Source organism: Cyphomyrmex costatus, unplaced genomic scaffold (assembly GCF_001594065.2).
Source record: "Cyphomyrmex costatus isolate MS0001 unplaced genomic scaffold, Ccosl1.0 scaffold193, whole genome shotgun sequence".
Classification (NCBI taxonomy): Eukaryota; Metazoa; Arthropoda; class Insecta; order Hymenoptera; family Formicidae; genus Cyphomyrmex; species Cyphomyrmex costatus.
The window spans coordinates 5,176,332-5,200,320 of NW_017275965.1; the positions used below are offsets into that span (position 1 = coordinate 5,176,332).

Consider the following 23,989-nt stretch of genomic DNA (forward strand, 5'->3'; position numbering starts at 1 on the left):
TGATATGTATGATTGTGATGAAATAATAAAATGCAATAAACAGAAATAAGTGCTTCGTATTATATTCTTATGTGTTAAAATAATTAAGGTTAGTGTATTCAACGAACCCATTTCTGATTTATTAAGTCGACTGCACAGCGTAGGACTTAGCTTTTTATTATAAGTGATTTATTTTATATTGCTTTTATTCTTAATATGTAAAATTTCTTTATGTTAAAAAATTATTTTAATATATTATTATTCTGTTTTGTATAATGCCTAATAGTTATGTATACTTAACTTATTCTAAATTAGTTTCAATTGCTATGTCAATTTATTGTTTACATTTGATCAAACTGTATGTTTTTCAGTATAGTGTGTATTTAATTTGAATAGTGTTTTCACATAAATATTATATTTGATTATTTTTGACTTTATTTATCTAATAGTAGTTAAACTTTAGTTTTTGTTTAAAGTATGCATGGTTTTTATTTGAAGTGTGCATGGTTTTGTTTAGTTCTGTTCGAGTTAAAATGTCGAATTCAGACGCTGGTGTGGGATGCATTAGTGAGGTAACACTTGCAATTAGTAAAGCAAGAAATTCTCAGGCGGTGAGAGTTCTTGATAGTCCCAACTCTGATGGATCTGGTCATTCGAATTCATTTACTGTGCAACGATTTAATTATACCACTAATAACAGTAACAACTCGGATATTCTTCAGTTACCCCTTACCAGCGATGACTTGAGAATACCTATTGTTGGTTATGAGATTATGGAAGAAAGAGCTAGATTTACAGTTAGTCAATTATATATCAATGATTACATAATTTTATTATTATATCATGTTAAACTTTATTAAATATTAATTCGAAGCCTATAATAGTCAAGCTTGACCATTATAGGCTTTGAATTTGTATTAGTTATGTTGTTACATTGACGGTGCTTAAAAAATTTAATATTGTTTATTAATATTATTTTAATATGTATTTCTCATTAATATAAAACAAATATATAAATATTTTACAGTAGTACAAATTCATTATATGGTAGTATATATTTTATTAATTTTAACAATACACCATTTTTTAAATATATAAATAATAATATATAAAAATATGATGCAGTAATGTTATCTAAAATGATAAAAGAATTGTTTTATTGCATTATATATCACAATGTTTTAAATATAAATTCTTTTTCTGTTCTTGATGTGTAGGTCTACAAACTTAGAGTTGAATTGAAAAATGGTGATTGCTGGTTTGTGTTTCGAAGATACACAGACTTTGTTCGACTATTAGCACAATTAAAAAGGCAAAAAGTTCCTATTGCCCATTTAGCTTTACCAAGAAAAAAATGGCTTGGCGATAATTTTGCTCCAAGTTTCTTAGAAGAAAGGATATGTGGTCTTCAAACATTTGTTAACGGCATATTGAGTAGCCCACTTCTTATAGGCGTTTCGTGTGTAAGAGAATTCTTCTGTTTGGATGAACCTCCTGTTTTATCTGATACAGCAGAAGAATCTAGAGTAAGTTATAATATTATATTTATAGATCTTAATTTTTTTCATATATTATTTTGCTTTACAAAATATTTAATCTTTTCAGGCAATCTTTGAGGCATTAGAAGATACAATATATAACTTGAGACAACAACTAAGAGAACGCGATGCAGCTCTTGCATCTGAAAAAACTCTTTGTAATGAATTCCGAAAAAAGCTTCATCAGATATTCAGGTAAGTGATAAAAAAATACTTTTGTTTTTCTGTGAAACATCATATTTTCAACTGTTTCAGTGAAAGACAAACCTGTTCAAAATGTGGTGCTACCCAATAGTAATTTTATAGACTATACAAATATGAGATCTGTTTGTTAATTTGTATAAATTTTAAATTTTATCAATGCTATATATTTTTAAAAAATATTATATAGCATAAAGATATTTTTAAGAACTTATTTTACAAGTAGAATATTTATGGAAATGATATTTAAACATATAATTGTATTAATATTAATAAATTATACCAATAAAATTTTATCGATATTACAGTCAACTATATACAAGATATTATTCACAAATTTTTGCATTTTACTATATGTATATTTAATACAATGATTGATATTATTCATTTAAATGAATTGATATAAATGTCTTATATTTTTTGATACATGTGTATATATATATATAAATTTATATTTACAACTTAGATATCTATGAAAAATTTATTTTTATATTGAAAATAGAGATACTGATTAAAGAGTGTATTTTCCTGAATTTTTAAGGAAAAGATGTGTGAATCTCAAATAATTATTATTTTAATTTTTATAAAATTTATATAATGCTTTCTGAACATCAGATTATATGTAACAATCTATTGTTTCCATTACAGTGAATTAAAACTTCAGTCGGTTATATAAAAGATTGAGGAGGATAAAAAGTAACTGTTATATATGTAATATCTTTGATACTTAGATAAAATTTTATGCGTTCTATAAATTTTATCTTTATCCTTATGAAAAATATACTTTTGGCGCGAGACGCTACCGCATTTCTTGATGCACCTATGTTTTATTCTATTTATATTTATGTAAAATTATCATTAAATATAAAATTCAAATGATAATTTTACTATATATTATTACCTATTGTAAAAATGTTACAAAAAAGTATATGTTATTAAAATTTTGTGTTTTAAAAACTAATTTTAGTATAGCAGTATTATATATTGTTAGATATAATAAATGTCTGACATTATACATAAAACGGAGTTTGTAATATTGTAATATAAATGCGTTGTTTTGTCGTTTAGACACTTATTATATCTAAAACATCAAAAAAATAATTTAATGTTAATATTGTAATATTGCATTATTGCAGTATATAAATTATTTTTCCTAACTGTTCGCGTGTTGTATTATTCTTATACATCTCGATATTTTTATATACAATACACTTTTATCTCACATACACATACAAACACACACAAAATAAAATAGTACATACATAAACTTAAAGGTACAAAAATTCTTCAATTTTTTAGTATAATATAAGGCACGTTGTTAATTCTTTTTATGCTTATTACACGAGCTAAATTTATAATTTATTTTGGTAATAAAAATGTATAGTATAAAATAATGTCGTTTTTAAATGTATGTGTGAGCAATTATTATGTATATATGCGTATGTACTTTATACATATATATTTACAACAATAGTAGATTCAAAAAATATTTGGTCAGTCTTCCTTTTTATCTGGAGCAACGACTAGACATAACATTTGCATGATGTATGTTAGCTTGGCTGGAAAAAAAACATAAAAACAAATTTTATTTTATTATTTATCAATAAAGTAAATTATGTTTGGTGTCAATATACATAAACCTCTTATGTAAGAGGTTCTTATATATATTTTTATCAAATTATACTCACCTGATAAGATATTTCCTATTTTCTTGTACACAAATACATGATATACGACAAGACCGCACAAGACGAATATAAATACGAACAAATATTTTATCGATGGTTCGTAAGCTATTGGAAGCACCGTAAGGAAGATTGAAACAATTAATATCAGCCAAGGTATCACAATAGGTACGGTATACGGTCTAGGAGCGTTTGATTTGGTCCGTCGCATAATTATGAGCGATATCATTGCTAGTCCATAAAACAGCCACATGAGAAAACTGGCAAACTCGATCAGAGCAATTATATCGCCTAGTAGCAGGCACGCTAGTGAAAGTAAACTCTGTAAAATCACTGCTGGGGCCGGTGTCATCTTCTCGATGTGTACATAACTGAAGACTCGTGGTACATGGCCCTCACTGGCGGCAACGAAGCACAGCCTGGCTACGCTGAATTGAATACTAAGAGCACATCCAAAGGTTGACAACGCTACACCGAGCGGTATTGCGAAGCTCATCCAAGAGGGCAAGACTCGGTTAGCCCAAACTACCGCTACCGCTGGTGCGCTCTTCATCTCCGACATTGTCAATGCTGCCATATACATCAAGTTCATGGATACATATAGAACGGTGATGACGGGGACGGCGATGAGCGTGCTACGGAGGATATTGACTTCGGGTTTCTGGATTTCTTCAGTAATCATCGCGGTCGCAGTCCATCCATCGTATGCCCAGAGACCGCTGTAGAAGGCCAAAGCAATATTGCCAGCCGACGTAGTGGTACCACGAAAAGGATTACTGAGAAGTTCTACATGACCTGAGCCCAACCACCATATTCCGCCGATGATTACTACCATACAGGCGACTACTTTGCATACAGTAAACACATTCTGCACTTTTACATAGAGTTTGACGCTGATGAGATTAATGTACGTTATCAAACCCAATGCCATAATCGCTATTAACTTTTTCAGCGTTGCCATAGAGTCACTGGATAGATTACAAAGATATCCAGAAAACGGTTGCACGCTATATTCCGCGAAAGTCAATGTAATTACTGCCACTTCCGCTGGTCGTAACAGTATCACAGAGATCCAAGAACAGATAAATGCTGGCATCTGACCGGCGTAAGGGTGTAAAGGTTTGAAGGCCTCTATAAAGTATGCATATTCGGCACCAGAACGTGGTACCACAGTACTCAATTCGGCGAAGGCCAACGCACCTAATAGAGACAGCACGCCACAGCTGATCCAAACGATTAAGCAAAATCCCACAGATCCTGATCGTTCAAAAGCGCTGGTTGGTGACACGAAAATGCCGGAACCTGAACAATAGAGATTGTAATTAATAGCAATTCACAGTTAGTAATATTCGGCAGAGTCAGCCACAGTAACTGACTAATGTTCCATGACGTGGATGATCGATTAATCTCAATTAACCTTTTCGACGATTTTAGTCGTATATATTTATTATGTTGATAAACAAAATATTTGTAGGCCAGTGTTGACAGATCATTATAGTCTGTTAATCATTGAGAGAACATACAGATCATTTGCAGACTGTGTGAGTAAAGTATTTACTGTTTTTTTATTACATATTATATTAATAAGTCATAAAGAATTTTTATTAGGATTTTAACATCGGGATAATCGCGATGAGAGACATGACATTATCTAATTGTGCTACTTAGTTGCAATGTTATAATATCGAATAATATAATTTTTGAGTGTAGATATAATATCAGTAGTTAATCCTCGTCTCAGTAAATTCTTTGGAGATTCTACAACAGATAAAAGATAAGATCCGTCAATGAAAGATAACGCTCCAAGAATATGAAATTTTTTACTAAATGTTAGTAATTAAACCATGTAAAAATAGACGTTTTAATTAGAAATGTTTAGTTAATTTGCCCGTTTTTTATCAATATAGTTTAATTTTAAATTGGCTCAATTAACCCTTTATCTTTTTCTAGTTCTAAAAATTGAACAGAGATTAAGCTAATCTACATTAATAGCAACGGGCAATAGACTTTAATTACTGAGTACTCTGTTTATGCTGCTGTTGATTTGGGCATATATAAATTACTTTATGATTATAACTTTTTTATTGGTTTTAAAGAACATGTGATCTTGTATCTTTGTGATGTTATATCTTTTACTATACATCTAATATCTAAGAACGCGTGAGAAAGCATTTCGGTCACCGTCAATTAACTGTTAAAATTTAAGGGCTTCAATGAATAAAGCGGTATTTTATTTGGGTCTGTACAATTATGTAATTACTGTTAACTACTTCTGAATTGCCATCTTGTACTAAAGGCTATCACTACAGTTCAAAGAATACCGTAATTTATGATTATTACTTATTATGCCGTTTTAAAATATTAATAAATGTTTTTGCGATTATGTGTTATTTACAAGCATTACAAATACATTCTAGTATCTTTATGATATACGATACATTCCACCGCTCTATGAATAATGATAAAAAAAGAACACAACAAGATTATTTTATTAGCACAAACAAAAGTTAGTGACTTTCTTGATTCCTAAAGATACTGTATTGTTTTATATAATTTGGCACTTACGCGATATCTCACGAAACACAAAAGAATTAAAACGAATTGATGATTATATTTATGTTCTGCAAAATAACATTCTTCTTTAATTTTCAAAATCAAAAAGCCGTCGATTTTTTATTAGATTTATTTTATCACGTGCTTCCTATGTTATTTTATAGTATTTTTAATATGTTTTTTTCACTGACTACATTTCAGACAAGTTCTTTTATTTTTTATTTGTAGAACTTCTTTTGAAAAAAATTAATTAATTGCGATATAAAATATTATAATCTTTGATTAACTTGAAAAAAGAGTGAGAATAAGACAAATAGAATATTTAATAAAATAAGAGAGTGGAAGGGATATTATATGCCGTCATTTTTTAATAACAATTTGATACAATTTGACGTTGCAATTTTTTACTATAATGATAACTAAACGCTGAATATGATTAATTCCGATATAATATTATATGTTGTGTAAAGTCTAGGAAAAATATTTGTCGCCATATTACGCGATATTTACTGAAAATAGTAAGAAGTAACTTATAATGCATCGACGCATTACTTTTTCTGTTACAAATAACGAATAAATATAACTAGTTACAAATAAAAAATAAAAATTACGAATAAAAAATTAAATTGTACTTAAATGAGAAGGTACTTTTTATTTAGTAATTAGTGACTTTTCAAACCTATACAAGTAATACTTGGACTTTTCCAACTCTGATGTACCGTCATAAAAAATTTGCAATGTCATTATACATATATAAAATTGTTATAATAAACTAACGATAAACAATAATAAAATTGGAAACAAGTTTTGAAAGCAATGCGTACTTCGATTCTCTGTTTAACATTTTTGGAATACGTTCTTTACGTTTTTCGTTGAGTAATAACGCATATTTTTGCATTAATTTTTATCATACATAATTACTTTCGATTGTTATTTAATCTTGATTTAAATAATGCTTCTCAGTCTAGTGGATAAAAATAGAGTTATTTTTACGTCACTTTTGACACAATTCTTTTTATTTGCTAACGAATAAATGTGGTTGTTATATTAATATGCTATTACTATTTAATACTATAAAATTAAATTGAATGGTTAATTATTCATTGTATCGCTGAACAATGCCGAATAAAAATAATTTTTATGACTTAGAGTAAAAGCGCGCATCATGCCGGATCTTTTTTTAGCACGATACTGAGGATTTGAACGTCTGAGATCTGGCCTTCTTTGTGTTGCATTACGATTTATCGCACGAGCGCGATTACGAATGGGAGGAGTGTCAGAGATCGACACTCGGGAATCCGAATAAAAATAAAATATAATGTGTCATGAATTTCCATTTTTATTATCTTTATCGTTTATACTGTTGCAATCTGTGTTGCATTCTCATAATTTCTATATCAAACTCGCGAAATATGGCATGACACGAGCATCGCACGCGGAAATAAAACGTACAACATATAATGTTTAATGTAAATGTATGGCAAATATAGGAGATAAAATCTGATCGAGATCGGATTGCATTTACAGGCGACGATTGAATTTATAATTTGTGTATTCACGCGGAAAATTTATAGATTTTCATAATCAAGATTTATGTGTTACCTATCATCACTGCCAGAATGATGCTGACCGCGCTGAAAAGTCCCAGTTCTCTCTTTAACTCGATTTTTCCAACCGTCTTCTCCTCGCTTGCCATTTTTTTCTGTTTGTCGAGACCGAGACAAGGAATAAGAGCGCGAAGCACGTTGCACGCTCCACCGACACTGTCAACAGTGATTCAAAATTCAATGACACATTGCATGGACGGCCGGCCTGTTCGACGATGGTGGTGGAGGCGGCGGCGGTAGTCTTTATCTTCTCTTCTAAAACAATCGTGAATTCGTCGGTGCTCCACGCGCAATGGTAACGAGCTCGACCACGCGACTGAAGCTATTGAGTGAGTTTATCACGGTCGGAGCTTCAAATCGGGACTGAACTCAATGGATCAGCTTGTCGCTTTTTCGCAGACATTAGCACACTGATAAGGAGATACTCATCCTCGTCATAGATACTCCGCTATTTTTCTTGATCGGGCGCTGAGCTAGCCAGAAAAATGTATTGATTATATTAACAAGAAGTTTTATTAACAGAATGCATTTTGACCATATCAGTTAGAATATTTGTTGCACAACTGAATTTCCAGTTATCTCAATTAAAATAATATTTTGACAGATTTAATTATATATACATATACATATATCTAATGGTATATATTGAATCAGAAATAATTGTTTCTTTTAAAATTAATGTTTAATAGCTTATAAAATTAACTTAGTTATAATACATTAAAAGTTGCATGTATAAACAAAAGAACTTGATTAAAAGTTTAGATTAAATCGACTGAAGTCGAATTAAAATTTAATTTTAAAAAGCATTATTTATATTACATTAAAATGTAATTTTTTGAAATTATATTACTCCAAAGGAAAAAAATAATTACAAATGAGAATTATAAAAATATTTTATATATAAAATTATATAGAAAATAAAAATGTGCTTTTAAATCAACTTTTCTTATTTCTCCTCTTTTTTGTTGATTTGAGAAAAATGCAAGTGACTTTGCAATAACGAGACATTACGCGATTACGCCATTGAACATTTCTCTAATTGTCTAATTATTTAATGTTTAAAATTTTGTATATAAAAAAAGAAATAATATTCAAAGAAAATGTATTAATATAGAGAAACAATTAATATATTATACATATACAAAATAATCAGTTGAAATTAAAAAGCTAACTCATTTAAAATTAACTGAATTAATTTAAAAGTTATTAACTTTTTAAATAAACTTTTAACTAATTAACTAGTTATTATTTAATCTTGATATCTGATTTATGCTTTTCTAATTGAATTTATCAGAGTCCCAATTTGTGCAGATTTTTTTTCCGGGAGATAAACGAATCTTTAGAAATTGTTATTACACAAACGCTAAACATTAACTCTTGAAATTTGTTTTCTGGCAATTGGCGATTACGTGAATAAGCGGGACTATGTTAAATGATTTGTTTGTCCGAATTCTCGAGGTAAATCGACAAAATCTAATCAGCTAACAAGTCGTCATAAAGCTTCTGTGCGTGCACAACCGATAGAAGGTTGAAAACAGGATTGTGCAAAGGATTTTTGGGGCCCTAATGCAAAAGTAAAGAAGAAGAACTCTATCTATTTATAAATTTTATATTAAAAAGCTTTGAGTGGTTTAGAAAATTCACAAAGTTAAGGAATTACTTAAAGTCGATGTTAAAAAAGATCAAATTCAAAATTACGTATTTTTGCGAAAAATTGTTGCAGAGAGGAATATATAAAAAATGTTTTAAAGCTCGAAACCTTATCTGTTGAATGCTCGAAACTTTATGTTTCTCTGTTATGATTTCACTACAGCACTTTAAAGTGAAATCCTAGACACGATGCGAGGTAACAGCGTCAAGAACAGCGATAGGAATAATATAGAAATAAGTGATATATAATTATTACCTTCCGTTGCAATGTTGCACAATGCCGCAAAAGAAATAAAAACTACCAACCAATCCAATTGCATATAAACTGTAGTACACTTTTCCATCTGTTTCAAGGTTATAGCTCATATAAACAGAATGAAAAATTTGATCGCTGATTGGTAGGATATAAGAGACACAGAATTCCGACTCATCGGCAATTTGTTCCTATTTTCTTATTCTGTGTTCCCCTGTATTCATTATAATATATATATTTTCAAATATTAGATTCCTCTGTTTCTATCGCTATCGTTGTCTCGTATTATGTTTAGGGCTTAAAATAAGCCTTACAAATTTGTCTGTAAATGTATTTAATTGTGCCGCAAATTTTTTAAATACTTTTTTTAATCATTGAGCTATGATTTTTTTTCAGTGAGATATACTGATTTAAAGTAAATGCATTCTTAATCTTTTTTTTTAAAACCTGTATTTGTCGTCAAGCCGGTATTCTGTCGCAACAATTTGAACTGACTGCATTTCTGATAGTTATTTTCTTGGCATTACGAAAAATACACAAGCATATTCGACATAAAGATTTTATTTTTCTTTTATATATATTATGCGCGTAATCATTATGAATGTATACCATGGATGTTTATGATTTATGTCATTCGACTATGATGTAATATAATATATAATTCGTGATAACTTTACACTTACACAATAAATTTGCAACGATTACAACGTGAATCGTTGCAACACAATTTGTGACAATAAAATCTGTTGTGAAGTTGTTACAAATTATGTGCATAGTAAATTTATAGAAGTAAAATTTTTATCGAAAATGCTTTTATTTCTTTTAAATATCAAAAAGATAAATATTTATAGAAATGTAGACACAATGTAAATTTTTGCGGCAGATTATTGGTGTGACAGCAAATGTAAGTTTTTAAAGGAAAGATTTCAAAAAATACTGTTTATTTTAAATTATTATAAAACAGAGAAAAAAAATTATTATAGAGTAATGCTAAAAACTATTTTATATATATATAAAAAGAAATTATATTTTGCTATACATTTGTAGAAATTTACAGATAAAATTTTGTTTTCTCCGTACATATTATCAAAAACTTGAAGTTTATAATATAATAAAATATAGAAAGCATAAAAGCCAACGCTATAAGTTTTTATAAAAAAGTCAAAAATTTTTGACCTTTATATCACATATTTTATGTCATATATTGTTAAATTAGCATTAAACGAATGTTTATAACATTTTAATTCGCAATAAGATCTAACGTTATATGGCTTTTATGTTCTTTTACGTTATATAATTTCGATTTAGTCGTTTATAAACCGTTTATTATTATATTTTTACATAATAAAAGCTGTTCTTTAATTTTTTAATAATGTTATTAAATTATAATGCCGATTTTTTTAAAAAATGGTATGTAAGAAAGGATATGAGGTTTCTTAAACTTTAAAGTGCTTTTTTTTAAATAGTACTCCGTGACTATTTTCTGCAAAGATATATTACATAACTTCGAATTTGTTCCTCTTTAACGCTGACATTAAGTAAATCCCTAATTTTTTGAACACTGTATAACGAAATGATTAAAATTATGATGGATCATGAGTAGCCAGTTGTATATTCTTGTAATAAAAAGTTAAGTATATAAAAGTCATTTGATGAGGTAAAAAATTGTATCATCGATATATAATTTTATATTAAGTATAAACATCTGTTACTTTAAAGATTGATTTTTCACGGACGAAGCTGATTACTTGTTATCCTTCCTATTTCCATAAAAGACTGCAGACTTTCTAATGTTCAATGTCGTTCATGCAACTAATTGCGCGTTTGGTTGTACATTGCCAGTAAATTAATAAGTTTACGCGCATGAAAGTTTATATACATTATTATAAATTTATATTACTACAGATGATGTTGTGTACACGATGATTCATTTTAAAATTAATAGGCACATTTTTTGATAATATACAATTTTATCAAAAAAACACTCACATAATAAAACTGCATTGTTGTATATCTCCTTCTACATCATACAATTTTTATATTTGAAATGTTTCTTGAAAAAATTGTATATTTTCGACATTTTTACTTGATCAGAATAAAATGAATGATTCTGTACTATATACTTTTAGTACTGGCAGTGTATATTGAAACACAGCTTAAATAATTGTATAACTCAGCAAAATAACATATCTTATTAATATAATATCTTTTTATCAACTGAAGCAAAATGATAAATATCTCAAATACTTTAAATGTTTTGGTTGAGTAAATGTATTTATGTTTTATGACCAATATTTTTTTAATAAAAATTTATATCAAGCTGTTCTTATTAAAAATTAATAAATACGTTGCTACTAGCTAACATACATTTTTTATAAAGCAAAATATATTTACAACATTGATATAATTGGAAAGTTAATTATTGATGTATATAATTTTTAAATGCATTTTTATGCAATAATGATAAGTATTTCTCTGTATAATTCTGCCCTACAGAACAGAATTATACAAAATTAAAGAATGGAAGTAGGTATAATATACGAGATTACTTCATATTGTTAGAGCGACTATTATGTTTTAAGTGAATAATCATTTTGTCTCATAATGTTTATAAGACTATTACTTCATCCACATATATATATATATATATATACACACATAATTTACGCTGAGACTGAAAATAAGACCCCGAATTGAGTTCTACAAAATTATTTTCAGTCTCAGCGTAAAATTATATCAGTTTCGTTGAAATACACTCGATTTAAGACAATAATTTGATAAACATCAATTGAATCTTGATATGGAAGATATTAAACACATTGTGTTATTGACGAAGGTATTTATATTTAATTGTGCCATATGTTATATCAGTCGCATTTGATATCGATAATTTATACGTGATATAATTCGTGCAATTTGAATACAATATAAGAAAGAAAAGATCTATATTAAAATTATTTAAAAAATATTAATTGTTTTTGTGTATATTTACTTTACATAATGTACGTCAATATAAATTGAATACTCCACAAATTAAAACGAAAAAGTAAGATTTTATACCCACGTAACACAGTAGCGCTTAAAAAGCGCTAAAAAAAAGCGCGTATGCAGGTGCATTACTTTAGCAGCTTTTTAGCGTTTTAAAAGCGCTTTCAAAATCCACTATGAAAAGCGCATATTATAAGCGCATATAATCAGCGCAGAATAAATACAGTTTTATAGCACATTTACTGCACTTTTCATGTCGTATAACAGTGTCTGCAATATTACTTGAAATTAGCCGAGTTATCCGCATCAATAAAAGTGCATAATTAACAGCAGTTTTGGGAGGTGCAATCTGAACAGCGCTTCCGAAAGCGCTTTACACGCGCTGCAGGTGTGCTACGTGGATAATAATTAATTTATAATAATAATGATATATTAATTTAATTAAATAATATATATATTAATTAAAATGATATTATAAAAACAGTACTACCCTGCCTGCACCGTACGTGGCAAACTCGTCACTGTGACGTTCTAACTCGTCGCATGCTACGTTGTAGCAACGTCTCAACTGGTCATCGAAACGTAATTGACACGTTGCTGTCACGTGACTAAATGTTAAATTTTTGGTGACAGAAACGTTACGGTGACGTGTTTTTGTAACTTCATGTAATAGATTAAAACAGATTTATATCTGTAAACTGTTAACTTATAATTTATGTCGTTATCTGTAAGAATTAACCAATCACAATCGAATATTCCCCTCTCATTCGACTGTGATTGGTCAATTCTTACAGATTATACGATCTAAGTTAACAGTTTACGACCTCTATAAATCGCATCTATTAATACGAGCATTATAATAATCTCCGACATTAGCTTCAGTTGGAAGCCTGCAAAGTTACTATAGGCCGATTAGTTAATCGAAACTTGGTGACAATGGCCCTAAATATTGCAATTATATTATAATATAATAATATAATATAATAATAATAAATATATATTTTATATACCAATTGTAATATAGAATTCTATATAACGTCTTTGCGACGTGATAATTATACGTGTTACATGAAATTTTATTAAATAAAGATAAAATAAGAGAAAATATTGTTCATCTTTAAAATATAAACGACAATATCCTAAAAAATTTGACAAACAGATAAAACAAAAACAGTCAAATTATTTATGTTACGTCATAGCGACGTTCGAAAGACGTATCATAATTTTCTGCGACTTTGCGACTAAAATGGCACGTCTCTGTTACGTATGGTGCAGGCAGCGATAGTATATAAAAACGCTTCCAATTTTTATACAATTTTATTATAAAATAAAAAATAATTTCTAAAAGTTTCTAAAAGTTTAAATTCGAAATGTCTTTTAAATTAATATATTTTAATTTAATATAATTTAAATTAATATTTGTTGTATTCATATTTATTTTTAACATTATATTTTTTTAAACAAAATTTCCGATAGATCGACGTTTAGTTAGAATTAGAAGCATTTTCTTCTTGGTTAATCCAAGAAATATTCGTCAGCTACATACAAGTTTTATGATCGCTATATGAGACTGTCGGGACTTCGGGAGTAGTCGAGATCAGACTTCGGGACACTTCGGGAGTAGTGTGAAGTTAGGCGAGGTTAAGTTATAATTGGCGCGTGCTTCATGTGCTTCGTGCAATACTGTGTTTGAATGTGTAAAAACAAGTCCATAAATTTGTACGACAAGTATCTCATATGGTATCGTTGTTCGTTACAAATTTGAATTTAAAAAATGAATGACGAGACAGAGAAGGTTTCGAATGAGAAACCGAACGAATTTTACTTCGAATCTGATCACTTGGCATTAAAGGGTAACAAAGATTACACCGCTTTCCTAAAAACGATAGTTATTCTTGAGGCTCAGAGAATTCAGGCTACAGAAGATTTGGACAAGCTTATGTCGGTGCGTGCCCAAGCACTGAAGGATCCGATAGCATTCGTGGCACAGTTACAAAACGGTGATCTTCCAGAACTACCTGGTCCACAGAAGATCCCAGAAATTCCCTGCATCGACTGGTCGCAATACAGCATTGCATTGCCAGATGGACGTGTGAGGCCGCAAACTCGACATGGACAAGTGTTACCTCAGATACAACCAAAGACTGAACAGGAAGATGGAAAGGTATGTATCAATGAATGTATATTTGGAAAGAAGAGCTCTGTATCTTATCGTTTCATTTTGCAGATCTTAGTCAGAGGTCGTGCCTTTGATGAGAGTAAACCTGAGACTTTCAATCAATTGTGGACAATGGAAGAGCAAAGGCGACTCGAGGAACTTTTAATCGAGTATCCACCAGAGGAAGTAGAAATGAGACGTTGGACCAAGATAGCAAATGCATTAGGTATAAAACTTGTTCTACAATTACATAAGCTTAGTTGTAAGTGCTTATAGTTGTAACAATTAACCAACTGCAATTTTCTCCTCATATTAAATTTATTGGTCAATTCTTACAACTACAACCACTTACAGTTACATCTATGCTTACATAATTATAAAATAGAGATAACTTATGTTACAAGCAAGATGCTAGAACTACTTCCTTTTGTAGGGAATCGAACGCCTAAGCAAGTATCCAGCAGAGTTCAAAAATACTTTATTAAGCTTTTGAGGGCAGGTTTGCCTATACCTGGCAGAGGACCTAAACTAAAATTGGATGTCAAAAAAAATTTAACTCATAAGCGTAACAACAATTTCTTATTTAAACGTTCAACTTTCTTCCCACATCAAGATATTACCTTTAACATATCAGATGATAGTAAAGAACAGCCTATAGCAGAAGAATCTGTAAGCACCGTGCATATTATTGCTTTATGTTGAGTAATAAACAGATATTAGAAAAAGTTATTTCAATATTGGTATTATTTTTCCAGGAGAATGATATACTGACTGCAGGAAGTGATGATAATTTTGAAATAAGACAGATGAATTTATTGCGGCAAGTGAAAGCTGAAAAGACACAGGACTCTCCTGTGTATAAACATGTCGGATACAAAGTATGTATTCTTTTTATACAGCTATTATACATATAGAATCATTGCTTATCAACGATATTTTCCTACAGTGTACAGTGTGTGGTGAGGAACCTTTAAAAGGTACCAGATGGCATTGTGCAGAATGTCATAGCGGAATTGATCTATGTGGTGATTGTGCAATAGCACAATTGGAGGCGGAAAATCCCTTACATGATCCATCCCATAGATTAATTCCTATAAAACCACCACTATATACTAGAAATTACGACTTAGATTATTTTCCACAAAATTTTAGTGATTCTTCCTATAATTATCTCGATCCAAATTTTCTACCCGAATGATCCAAAAAGAAATTTTTCAAATAAAATACAATGTACAATGCAATAAATATAAGGTAAAAAATAATTTATTAAAAATAATGCTCATACAGTAGTAGATTTAGCAAACTCAGAGGTAACAGTTGCATATTTTAGACGAATTTTCATCTGAAGTTGACAGAATGTTCCATTTTTTATACTATCGCGAATAAGGCTGAAGAATTGAAGATAATGATGAGTGTTGTGTCTGAAATCATCATTAATTGTTAATTGATGATACACAAGATTGATTTAAATATAATTTATAAATACATACATCATTAAAAGTACTAAAGCAAGTAATTCCTTGGTATGATGTAAATGATTGATATATGCTCTTGTATGGTTTTGACATGTAAGACATTCGCATTTTTTACAAATAGGGGAAAAGTCGTCTGCATACCTAGGAAAAGAAAAAAAAATGTGAAAGCATGTATTATTATGTTCATATATTTATTTGAAATATTGTTTTATCTTACTTCTTTTCTCCTATTGACATTGCATATTGATTATTCTCACAAATATCATGATCACAAAGGAAAGTTAAAGCTTGTGATTGTTCAGTAATAACATAAGGATAGGATGAATCAAACACATCTACTCCTAATTCAATGAGATCCAATACAGTAACTGGATTCCAACAACCCATTGATATTCTGACTTTATCGATAGGCAGTAAATTCTATCAATTATTATAATATATTATACAGCATATTAAAGTACTTCAAATCACATAAATTGTATACATTTTTAAATTAAAAACATACTTACGATGGTATATTGTACTACTTCTTTAATTTGCTCTGATGAAATATTCTGTACATCTGGTCCATTATTATGTAATCCATCTATTACAAATCCTGCCAAAGGTTTATCTTTTAGATAATCTATGGATTCTTTCCTAGCTTGCAAGTTATATCCACCCTCTATTGGCCCTAATATTCCTGTCGATTTCAAAGTATCCGAGTGTAGATGGATATCTAAACATTGTTCTAATAAAGTTTTACTTCGAAGTACTGCCTTTGATATTCGTTTCGCACGGCTATTAATATTTGTATCTCCATCACATAAAGCGACATATAAATCTGGTTTATAAGCTTGCACAATTTTCATATATTTATCAGCTGAAACAACAATTCTTCCTGTTCTGGACCAGACGGAAATAGTATCTAATTGCTGAAAGCCAGGGTTGGTAGTATACGCAGGATCATGTATTGATAATAAATTTATATATTCCTGCAACCAAATTCTTCAATGATCAATATAATGAAACTTCAATGTATACTGTTAATTTAATAATTTTGCTTCTGTTCATACCTTCATACTAACAAAATCAGCAAAAGAAGTGTCTAGCTCTTTGATAGCATCGGACATTATTATAGTTGAGGAAAGTGAGACAGATAGTAGCTGCTCTTCCAGTGTTACAGTTTTCAAGACATCCTTTGTCAAATGTGGTACACTGCCACCCTAAAAATTTTGTTACAAAGAAATCATACATAATTATAAGACAGAATTTTTCATTCCATACCTTTGTATAAATAAGAAGTAAAGGTGTTTCAAAGGAAATATTTGGCAACCTTTCAAATCCACTTAATGTACCAATTCGTGCAGCACAACGTGCTACAGAGTCAGTGAAAAATTTCATGATTCTGTTATAATTTATTTTATTATCTTTCTCTCTTTATTAGTCTTTTCACAGTATAAATAGAAATTGACAAACGCTTTATAATAAATATAAAAATTATAAATTTTTACTATAGTGCATTTATTAATTAATTCAATATGTTTAGTATATTTTTTATTTAATTAATAGGGACAATCATTTAAAAAGATATACATTGTAGAAATAAATTTTATTTGATAATACACGTGAATAGAACATAACCTCAATCTAGTCAAGCACATGAGAGAAAGTGCAAACTTCAAGTTACAGAAGAGAGCAGTAATGCCAGTGATGCAAACATTGCGAACTCGCGGCTCTACTAGTCACACCAAGCCACCGACAGATGACGCTGTTGCAGACGGGTTGGATTTGAAATATTTGCATCTCTGACGAGGAATATTTTGCAGTGGATCAGTAAAGTTTAAGTATTTTTTACGATCGCTATAGTTTTAAAAGTGAGTATCGCGGGCAAAATATTATCGGGAGTGCTCCGTGAAATGTTCGTAACGGAAACAAATCCTGCACGATCACCATTATTGAGCTCTCAATACCGGAAACAAGCACGATCATTGCCAAGTACGTAGATCTCACGTAAACTTTTAACTATCCTTTTTACAATAACATTAATTCAACAGTCCTGCTACAATTTATTGTACATCGAACTATACTAGCATTTTTGATATTAGATTAGTTCAAATAATATCGAGAAAACCGACTATAGACATCGTGTATAGTGTATTATCGCGTGTAATATGAATGCGCGACAGTCTCGTTAAGTGAATTCCGTGCGATCGTAATATTGCTCTATTGTTGAATATTTTCTATAGATTATAGATTGGTCATACAAATTTAATTGAGATACGAGAAATATTTTTAAATATATAATATAATTATATATATGTGACAATTTTTAAATATGTAGTAATGTAGTGGTTGTAATCGCGATTAACTTCTACATTTTAGCCTAAAAGATAATTTATTTGTAAAACAAACAAAACTTTATGATATACATTTACAGAAAAATAAGTGTGATAATAATTATATTATGTATATATCTTATTAGACAATGAAGTAAATTTCTTTTTTATATTTTTGTAGGTAAACATATTTAATAATTCATCGAAACAATTTTTAAAAAGTAATATAACTACTCAGTCGATACAAATTGAACATAACATAACATCAAATACAAACATAACATCAAATAATTTTTACAAGAAATTATATATTGTTAATTATTGATGTAAATGTAACACTTATAATATATAACATTATATTGTTGAGTGCGAAATTAATTTTGATGTTATGTTATTTTATAGTAGTTGGCCGATTAGGTATTAATTAATTAATAAAGTGATATAATTTCCTGTAGAATTTATTAAAAATACGATGATAACATTGTGATTAATCTCTCATCTCTATCTTTTTATCTCTCTCATTCACTCTCTTTCCTTTCAAAATTTTTAGGATTTAAATTTCTCATATTTATTACATTTTTTCACATTTTATCTTCTTAATCAATATCTTTCGTTGCTAAGAAATAGATAATGTTAGGAAAGAAAGTACATAGATACACGTATCATGAAATATTTCTTTATTGTGCTGTACAATTCCAAATTTCAAAGATTACAATCTCGATTCTAATCTTAGATTACAATATATACAATAATAAAATAGTGCGTTTCTTTACAATTTGTGATCTTATATACAATTTGTGCTAAATACGTAATTTACATTGGGACGTACTTTCGAAAAGACGTTGAAAATTATTACCATTCGCAATTTAACAGTAAAAAAATGATCGATATATTCGCGTATTTTTCTAACAAAACCTAATGATTTTGTTAATATGGCAGGTTTTAGCGGAGGTGAAAGAAAGTTACAAGTACATATACATACTGCCCGTGAGCGATTGCCGGTATGTGCCTTCGTCAGTGCATGAATAGGCAATCGGAACAACATTTACATTCATCTTTGAGGATTATGAATAGTCTCTTCTCGCGTGAAATTAGAACTCGAATGATATAACATCACGAAGAAGAAGAAAATCAATTTATTATCTACTGTATCTTTCTTTCATCGATACTAGATTTCTACCAGTGATATCGCTTCACTCGTAATATTTCACTAATATATGTAGGTATGTATTGACTTTTTTCGAAAGTGTCAAACTAATTCGATTGCATATGCGATATCTATCTATCGGCAAGTTTTATCACAATACATGAAATTTCACAACATTACATCTTCTAAAATTTTCGTTGTGCTTTTTTCTGAGGCAAGAAACGTTAAGTATTCTGTTATTAACGGGATACATACGAAATGAAGAACACGTTAATGCATTATCATTTTAAAATAAGTTATTGAACGAAAAATTTTGACATAATTTTTTTTATTGAATTATTTATTTCGAAGAATAAATTTGATTCAATGTAAATAATATAAACAATTTTTAGCGATCAAAATTTCAAAGAAAGTATTATCAATTAATAATACACAAAAAAGTATAAAAGTTGATTTATAAAATTGAATGTATTATGTGTAAATTTTATATGTATCTCCTTATGAGAAACGGTTATAATCAATTCTATTTCGTGATACAACAGTTGTGTACCAATTATTTTTCTTGCTAGTTACAAAATATTTTATTTCCGCTTTAACACGTCTTTTCACACTTTGCAATTATAAGATAAGATACAATAGCATTCTTTTCTAATTCTCATGTTTTCTGAATGACGTATTAAAACGTTACATCAGACTACACGATGTCGACAATTTGTACAATAGTCGCAGGAACGTTTATATAGCGCACTTGGAAAATGTATCGGCCGAGTGATATAAAACTTTTCTGCGTTATATTTGTATATTAAAATACAAAATTATTTTTTTTTTCTCTTTATCAATATGTTAATGTGTCGAAATCGAAACAATATTTCTTAGACAATCTTTTGTAAAAATAGATTCTTGATTTAAATTTGTCAATGATTAATCGTTTCTACATACTAATCTCATTGCGGTCGATACTTTGCTTGCGCTACTCTTTATATTATAATTAATTTCCCGACGTACGGCGAGATGTCTAATTTAATTACGCGTTTCATTTACAATATTTATATATACAATAGTGAATTTAATAAAATTTACAGGAGTCGTAGAAATATTTAACATAAGATACATGCATTCATTACATTAATACGTTATATAAGAAATCGTTGCAACTTTCGTTTATTGACTGAATAATTATTAAAGTGATCAACGACTTCCCTCACACGTCATTCATACCTAAAGTCTCGTAATTATGACATAAGACGCACAGTGACTCGTTCGATATGTTGACATTGACTGTGTTCAAAGTACAACTAGATATGTGCATAATCAGGCTTTGCTGCGACATAAGGCACTTGCAATACACGTGCACGCGCGTGGAATGAATTGCTAGCGGTAACTAATAATTAATAGCACGGATCAATGATCGCGGTCAAGATCGGCAATATTGCAGTGCAATGCTTACCGCAATCTTTAAAATATCTCGTTGAAAAGAATAATTATAAAACTAGAGCGATTAGGTCATAGGTTGACAATACAAGGACGCTCGCGTTAAATCTATACAATCACTATGATGAAATTTCATATTTCGCACTGGTTTGCAAGAATGCAACATTTTTATAATGATATTTCGCGAAATTAAGTAAACTCTTTTAAAAAACTCTCTCGCAACAAAATAGATTTATTTTTAACAATATGAAATTTAAACGTTAATAATTTATTATTATTAATGTAAAAGAATTTTTTTTTAATTTTCCAATTTTGAATAGTCTGTACTAATATTCTTGCATAAATTTGTCAAGTCATAATTATGCTTTTAAAGAGGAAAAATTATTATTTTGATATTTTCGCATTCGTGTATATGGTTTCAGAATCACACAAATATATTATTCCTAAATAAATAAGGAATAAATGCTCAAACTACGTTTGTAGTGAAATAAATAACAACACATACGATGTCCACACTTATTCATAGTTGTTGAATTATACTCGATACTATAATAATTTTACTTATTATTTGCATAAAAAATATCTTTGATAAGAAAGCTGATCTCACATTTTAATATGCAATTTAAAATTAACAATTAATGTAACATTATGCAATTTTATTCTTAGATCATAAAATTAATAAAAACAAAAAAGTAAAAAGTATCCAAAATTATTGCATATTAAAAATTGAGATTAATGTAACATCAAAATGAAGTTAACAGAAGAGTAAAACTAATTAAGTTTTCTTTTCTATATGTATATACTTCAACTATTATAGTATTTTAATGATCTTAATTAAGTATCTGAGAAAATAGGAATTTAATTTAACTGCACTTATCGACATATGGAGAAATACTTTTATATTACTGATTCCAATAGTTTGTGCTTATTTTTTTTACGAAAGGAGATAAAATGTACGTGCATGCTCCAATTCGTAAAATTCTTAAGATCTTTGCAATTCATAATCGAAATCGACGTCGCCAATGGAACATGTGGATGTTTGTAGGATACAGGTAATATTCCTAAATCGCAATTCGCGAAGAACGGCAGAAATATTCGACATGTAGTGCGTGAATTTTTGCCTGCATGCGCATCTGTGTGCGAACTCAGGTTTGAATATGAAGGGCAAGGAAGGATCTAAGAAGGGAAGGAAAGGTGCAGGAATCGCCAACACATATCTCGATATCTCACAATTCGATCTCTCGAGTCGGCCGCTCGTATATTTACATGTATAATTTATATATCCCATGGTCCGAACATGCGGTACGTCCAACCAGGGCTGGCCCAGGGCCATCCTTATGATCGTTCTGGGACATCCGTCGAATCCCATGCGAGCTATCCTAATACGGAAAGATATTGTAAGAAGGAGCCCGATTCGAGAGAAATCTGCAAGATTTCAGTCGCGTGGATTCCCACGATCGTTAGACGAAATCGATCGATCGGCTCGAAAATCTCCTCGAAAATTCTGTGTGTGCGTTTTTCGAACGACACGCGTTCTTCTTATGCTTAAACGCGCCAAGCAAAGTTAAGCCGGTTAGACGGGACAGATGCGATCATTATTTTGTACTTTCATTTTTGCATTGAAATCTGATTTTTATTCGCGAACATTTCTTTATGTAAATTTGATGATTAACATGATGCTTGATAGACGTTTAGAGTGCAATAATTATGATTCTTCTGATTTGCATACTATTGTCACCAGATCACCTGCTATTAATCACTATAATGATAAAAAATTTCATCCTTCTTATGTTTGTTGTCTTATAGAAAAAAGTAACAATTGATTCTCTTGTCGTTTTAATATTTTGTATAAAATTTTAAGTGTTAATTTTAAATGGGTTGCATTAAAAGATTGTTCTAAGCTGCAATTGCAATAATATCTCTATAAAGCAGAAATAGTAAGACTAAATAAAAATGTCTAATAACTTACACTGTAGGATGTTTTGCGCGATTCAAAGTGATAGTCCAGATGGTAAATGGCGCAAATATCATATACGAGAGAGTTGATATTTTCACATTACGCGAGGTAGATTAACACACGCGGTGGTTTGCGGATTTCGCATCTATCTTATCATAACGAAGGGCAATATCGTTAGGAGATTTTCCGCGATAAGTAGCGACACGACCAATCTAATCTACCTGGACGCGGATTATGAGAGATGCGAAAATAGCGGTCTTCCAGATTGCGTTTTCAAATTATCCATGAACACGCGAGCCTGCTAGGAGTTCCGGCGCGCGACGCAGATGCAGAAGACGCGTGAAGAGAAACGAGATGGGCTTTAATTAAACGAATTCCATAATACGTTCTCGCGCGTAACACGGCCGTGATAAGGATTACCCATCCGGGCTCGACGACGTGGTGCGGTCATGAGATATTTTTTTCCGCCGCTGCAATGCAGCACCGAGAGTCGCTCAGGCTCTCCCTGCCACCATTGTGGCCGTCAGGGCACGATTAATTATAGCGTATCCACAGAAGGAACGCATTGTTGCGTCTGTGTTGTTGAACGCTCGCGTTGCGTACGCCTCCTGGCTATGCGTCTCGATACTCTCATGTCTTTCGATCATTTTGCGAAAACAGCCAGTCTTAAAACTCGTTTTCAAGGGCAATGTCCGACACGTTTCTTTAATTAATCAGAGATAATAAGTTATAGATTACAAATATTTGTAGAATACGCAGAATTTCTTCTCCGAAAAATGAAAAATATTGGAAAATATTTAAGCAGAGGTATGCTTTTGGTACTCAGAGACAAACAATGGTAACGACTGTAAAGGTGACAATTAATTATGTAAGTTTCATATGTAGAATCAATGTATAAAGTTGAATAAACTATTTCATAGTTACAATAATTATAAAATAGTTCATTCAACTATGTAAATTAATTCTACAAATACAATTTATATACATATAATAATTGTCACCTTTATAGTTGCTATCATTATGTCTTTGTTAATTAGCAGTTATATAAA

General features: G+C 29.9%; 4 protein-coding genes across 4 annotated transcripts; 2 read left to right on the forward strand and 2 right to left on the reverse strand.

The window, feature by feature from the left end:
* Positions 1-51: 51 nt before the first annotated feature.
* Snx16 (sorting nexin 16) lies at positions 52-1,812 on the forward strand. Its single transcript, XM_018538517.1, has 5 exons — positions 52-88; positions 497-776; positions 1,197-1,505; positions 1,585-1,712; positions 1,773-1,812. Exons 2-5 carry the CDS (start codon positions 513-515, stop codon positions 1,810-1,812), a joined length of 741 nt encoding a protein of 246 aa, XP_018394019.1. The 5' UTR covers positions 52-88; positions 497-512.
* Positions 1,813-3,197: 1,385 nt separating this feature from the next.
* On the reverse strand, positions 3,198-7,652 carry LOC108772870 (b(0,+)-type amino acid transporter 1). The gene is made up of 3 exons (XM_018538514.1): positions 7,559-7,652; positions 3,407-4,705; positions 3,198-3,277 (listed from the first exon to the last, which is right to left on the reverse strand). The coding sequence occupies exons 1-3, from the start codon at positions 7,650-7,652 to the stop codon at positions 3,213-3,215; spliced, it is 1,458 nt and encodes a 485-aa protein (XP_018394016.1). The 3' UTR covers positions 3,198-3,212.
* A 6,476-nt stretch (positions 7,653-14,128) lies between these two features.
* On the forward strand, positions 14,129-15,810 carry LOC108772865 (Ada2a-containing complex component 1). Its single transcript, XM_018538507.1, has 5 exons — positions 14,129-14,618; positions 14,682-14,838; positions 15,046-15,281; positions 15,368-15,490; positions 15,559-15,810. The coding sequence occupies exons 1-5, from the start codon at positions 14,229-14,231 to the stop codon at positions 15,808-15,810; spliced, it is 1,158 nt and encodes a 385-aa protein (XP_018394009.1). The 5' UTR covers positions 14,129-14,228.
* Positions 15,811-15,891: 81 nt separating this feature from the next.
* On the reverse strand, positions 15,892-17,490 carry LOC108772655 (queuine tRNA-ribosyltransferase subunit QTRTD1 homolog). The gene is made up of 6 exons (XM_018538226.1): positions 17,354-17,490; positions 17,143-17,292; positions 16,597-17,061; positions 16,305-16,507; positions 16,103-16,228; positions 15,892-16,033 (listed from the first exon to the last, which is right to left on the reverse strand). Exons 1-6 carry the CDS (start codon positions 17,468-17,470, stop codon positions 15,892-15,894), a joined length of 1,203 nt encoding a protein of 400 aa, XP_018393728.1. The 5' UTR covers positions 17,471-17,490.
* Positions 17,491-23,989: the final 6,499 nt, after the last annotated feature.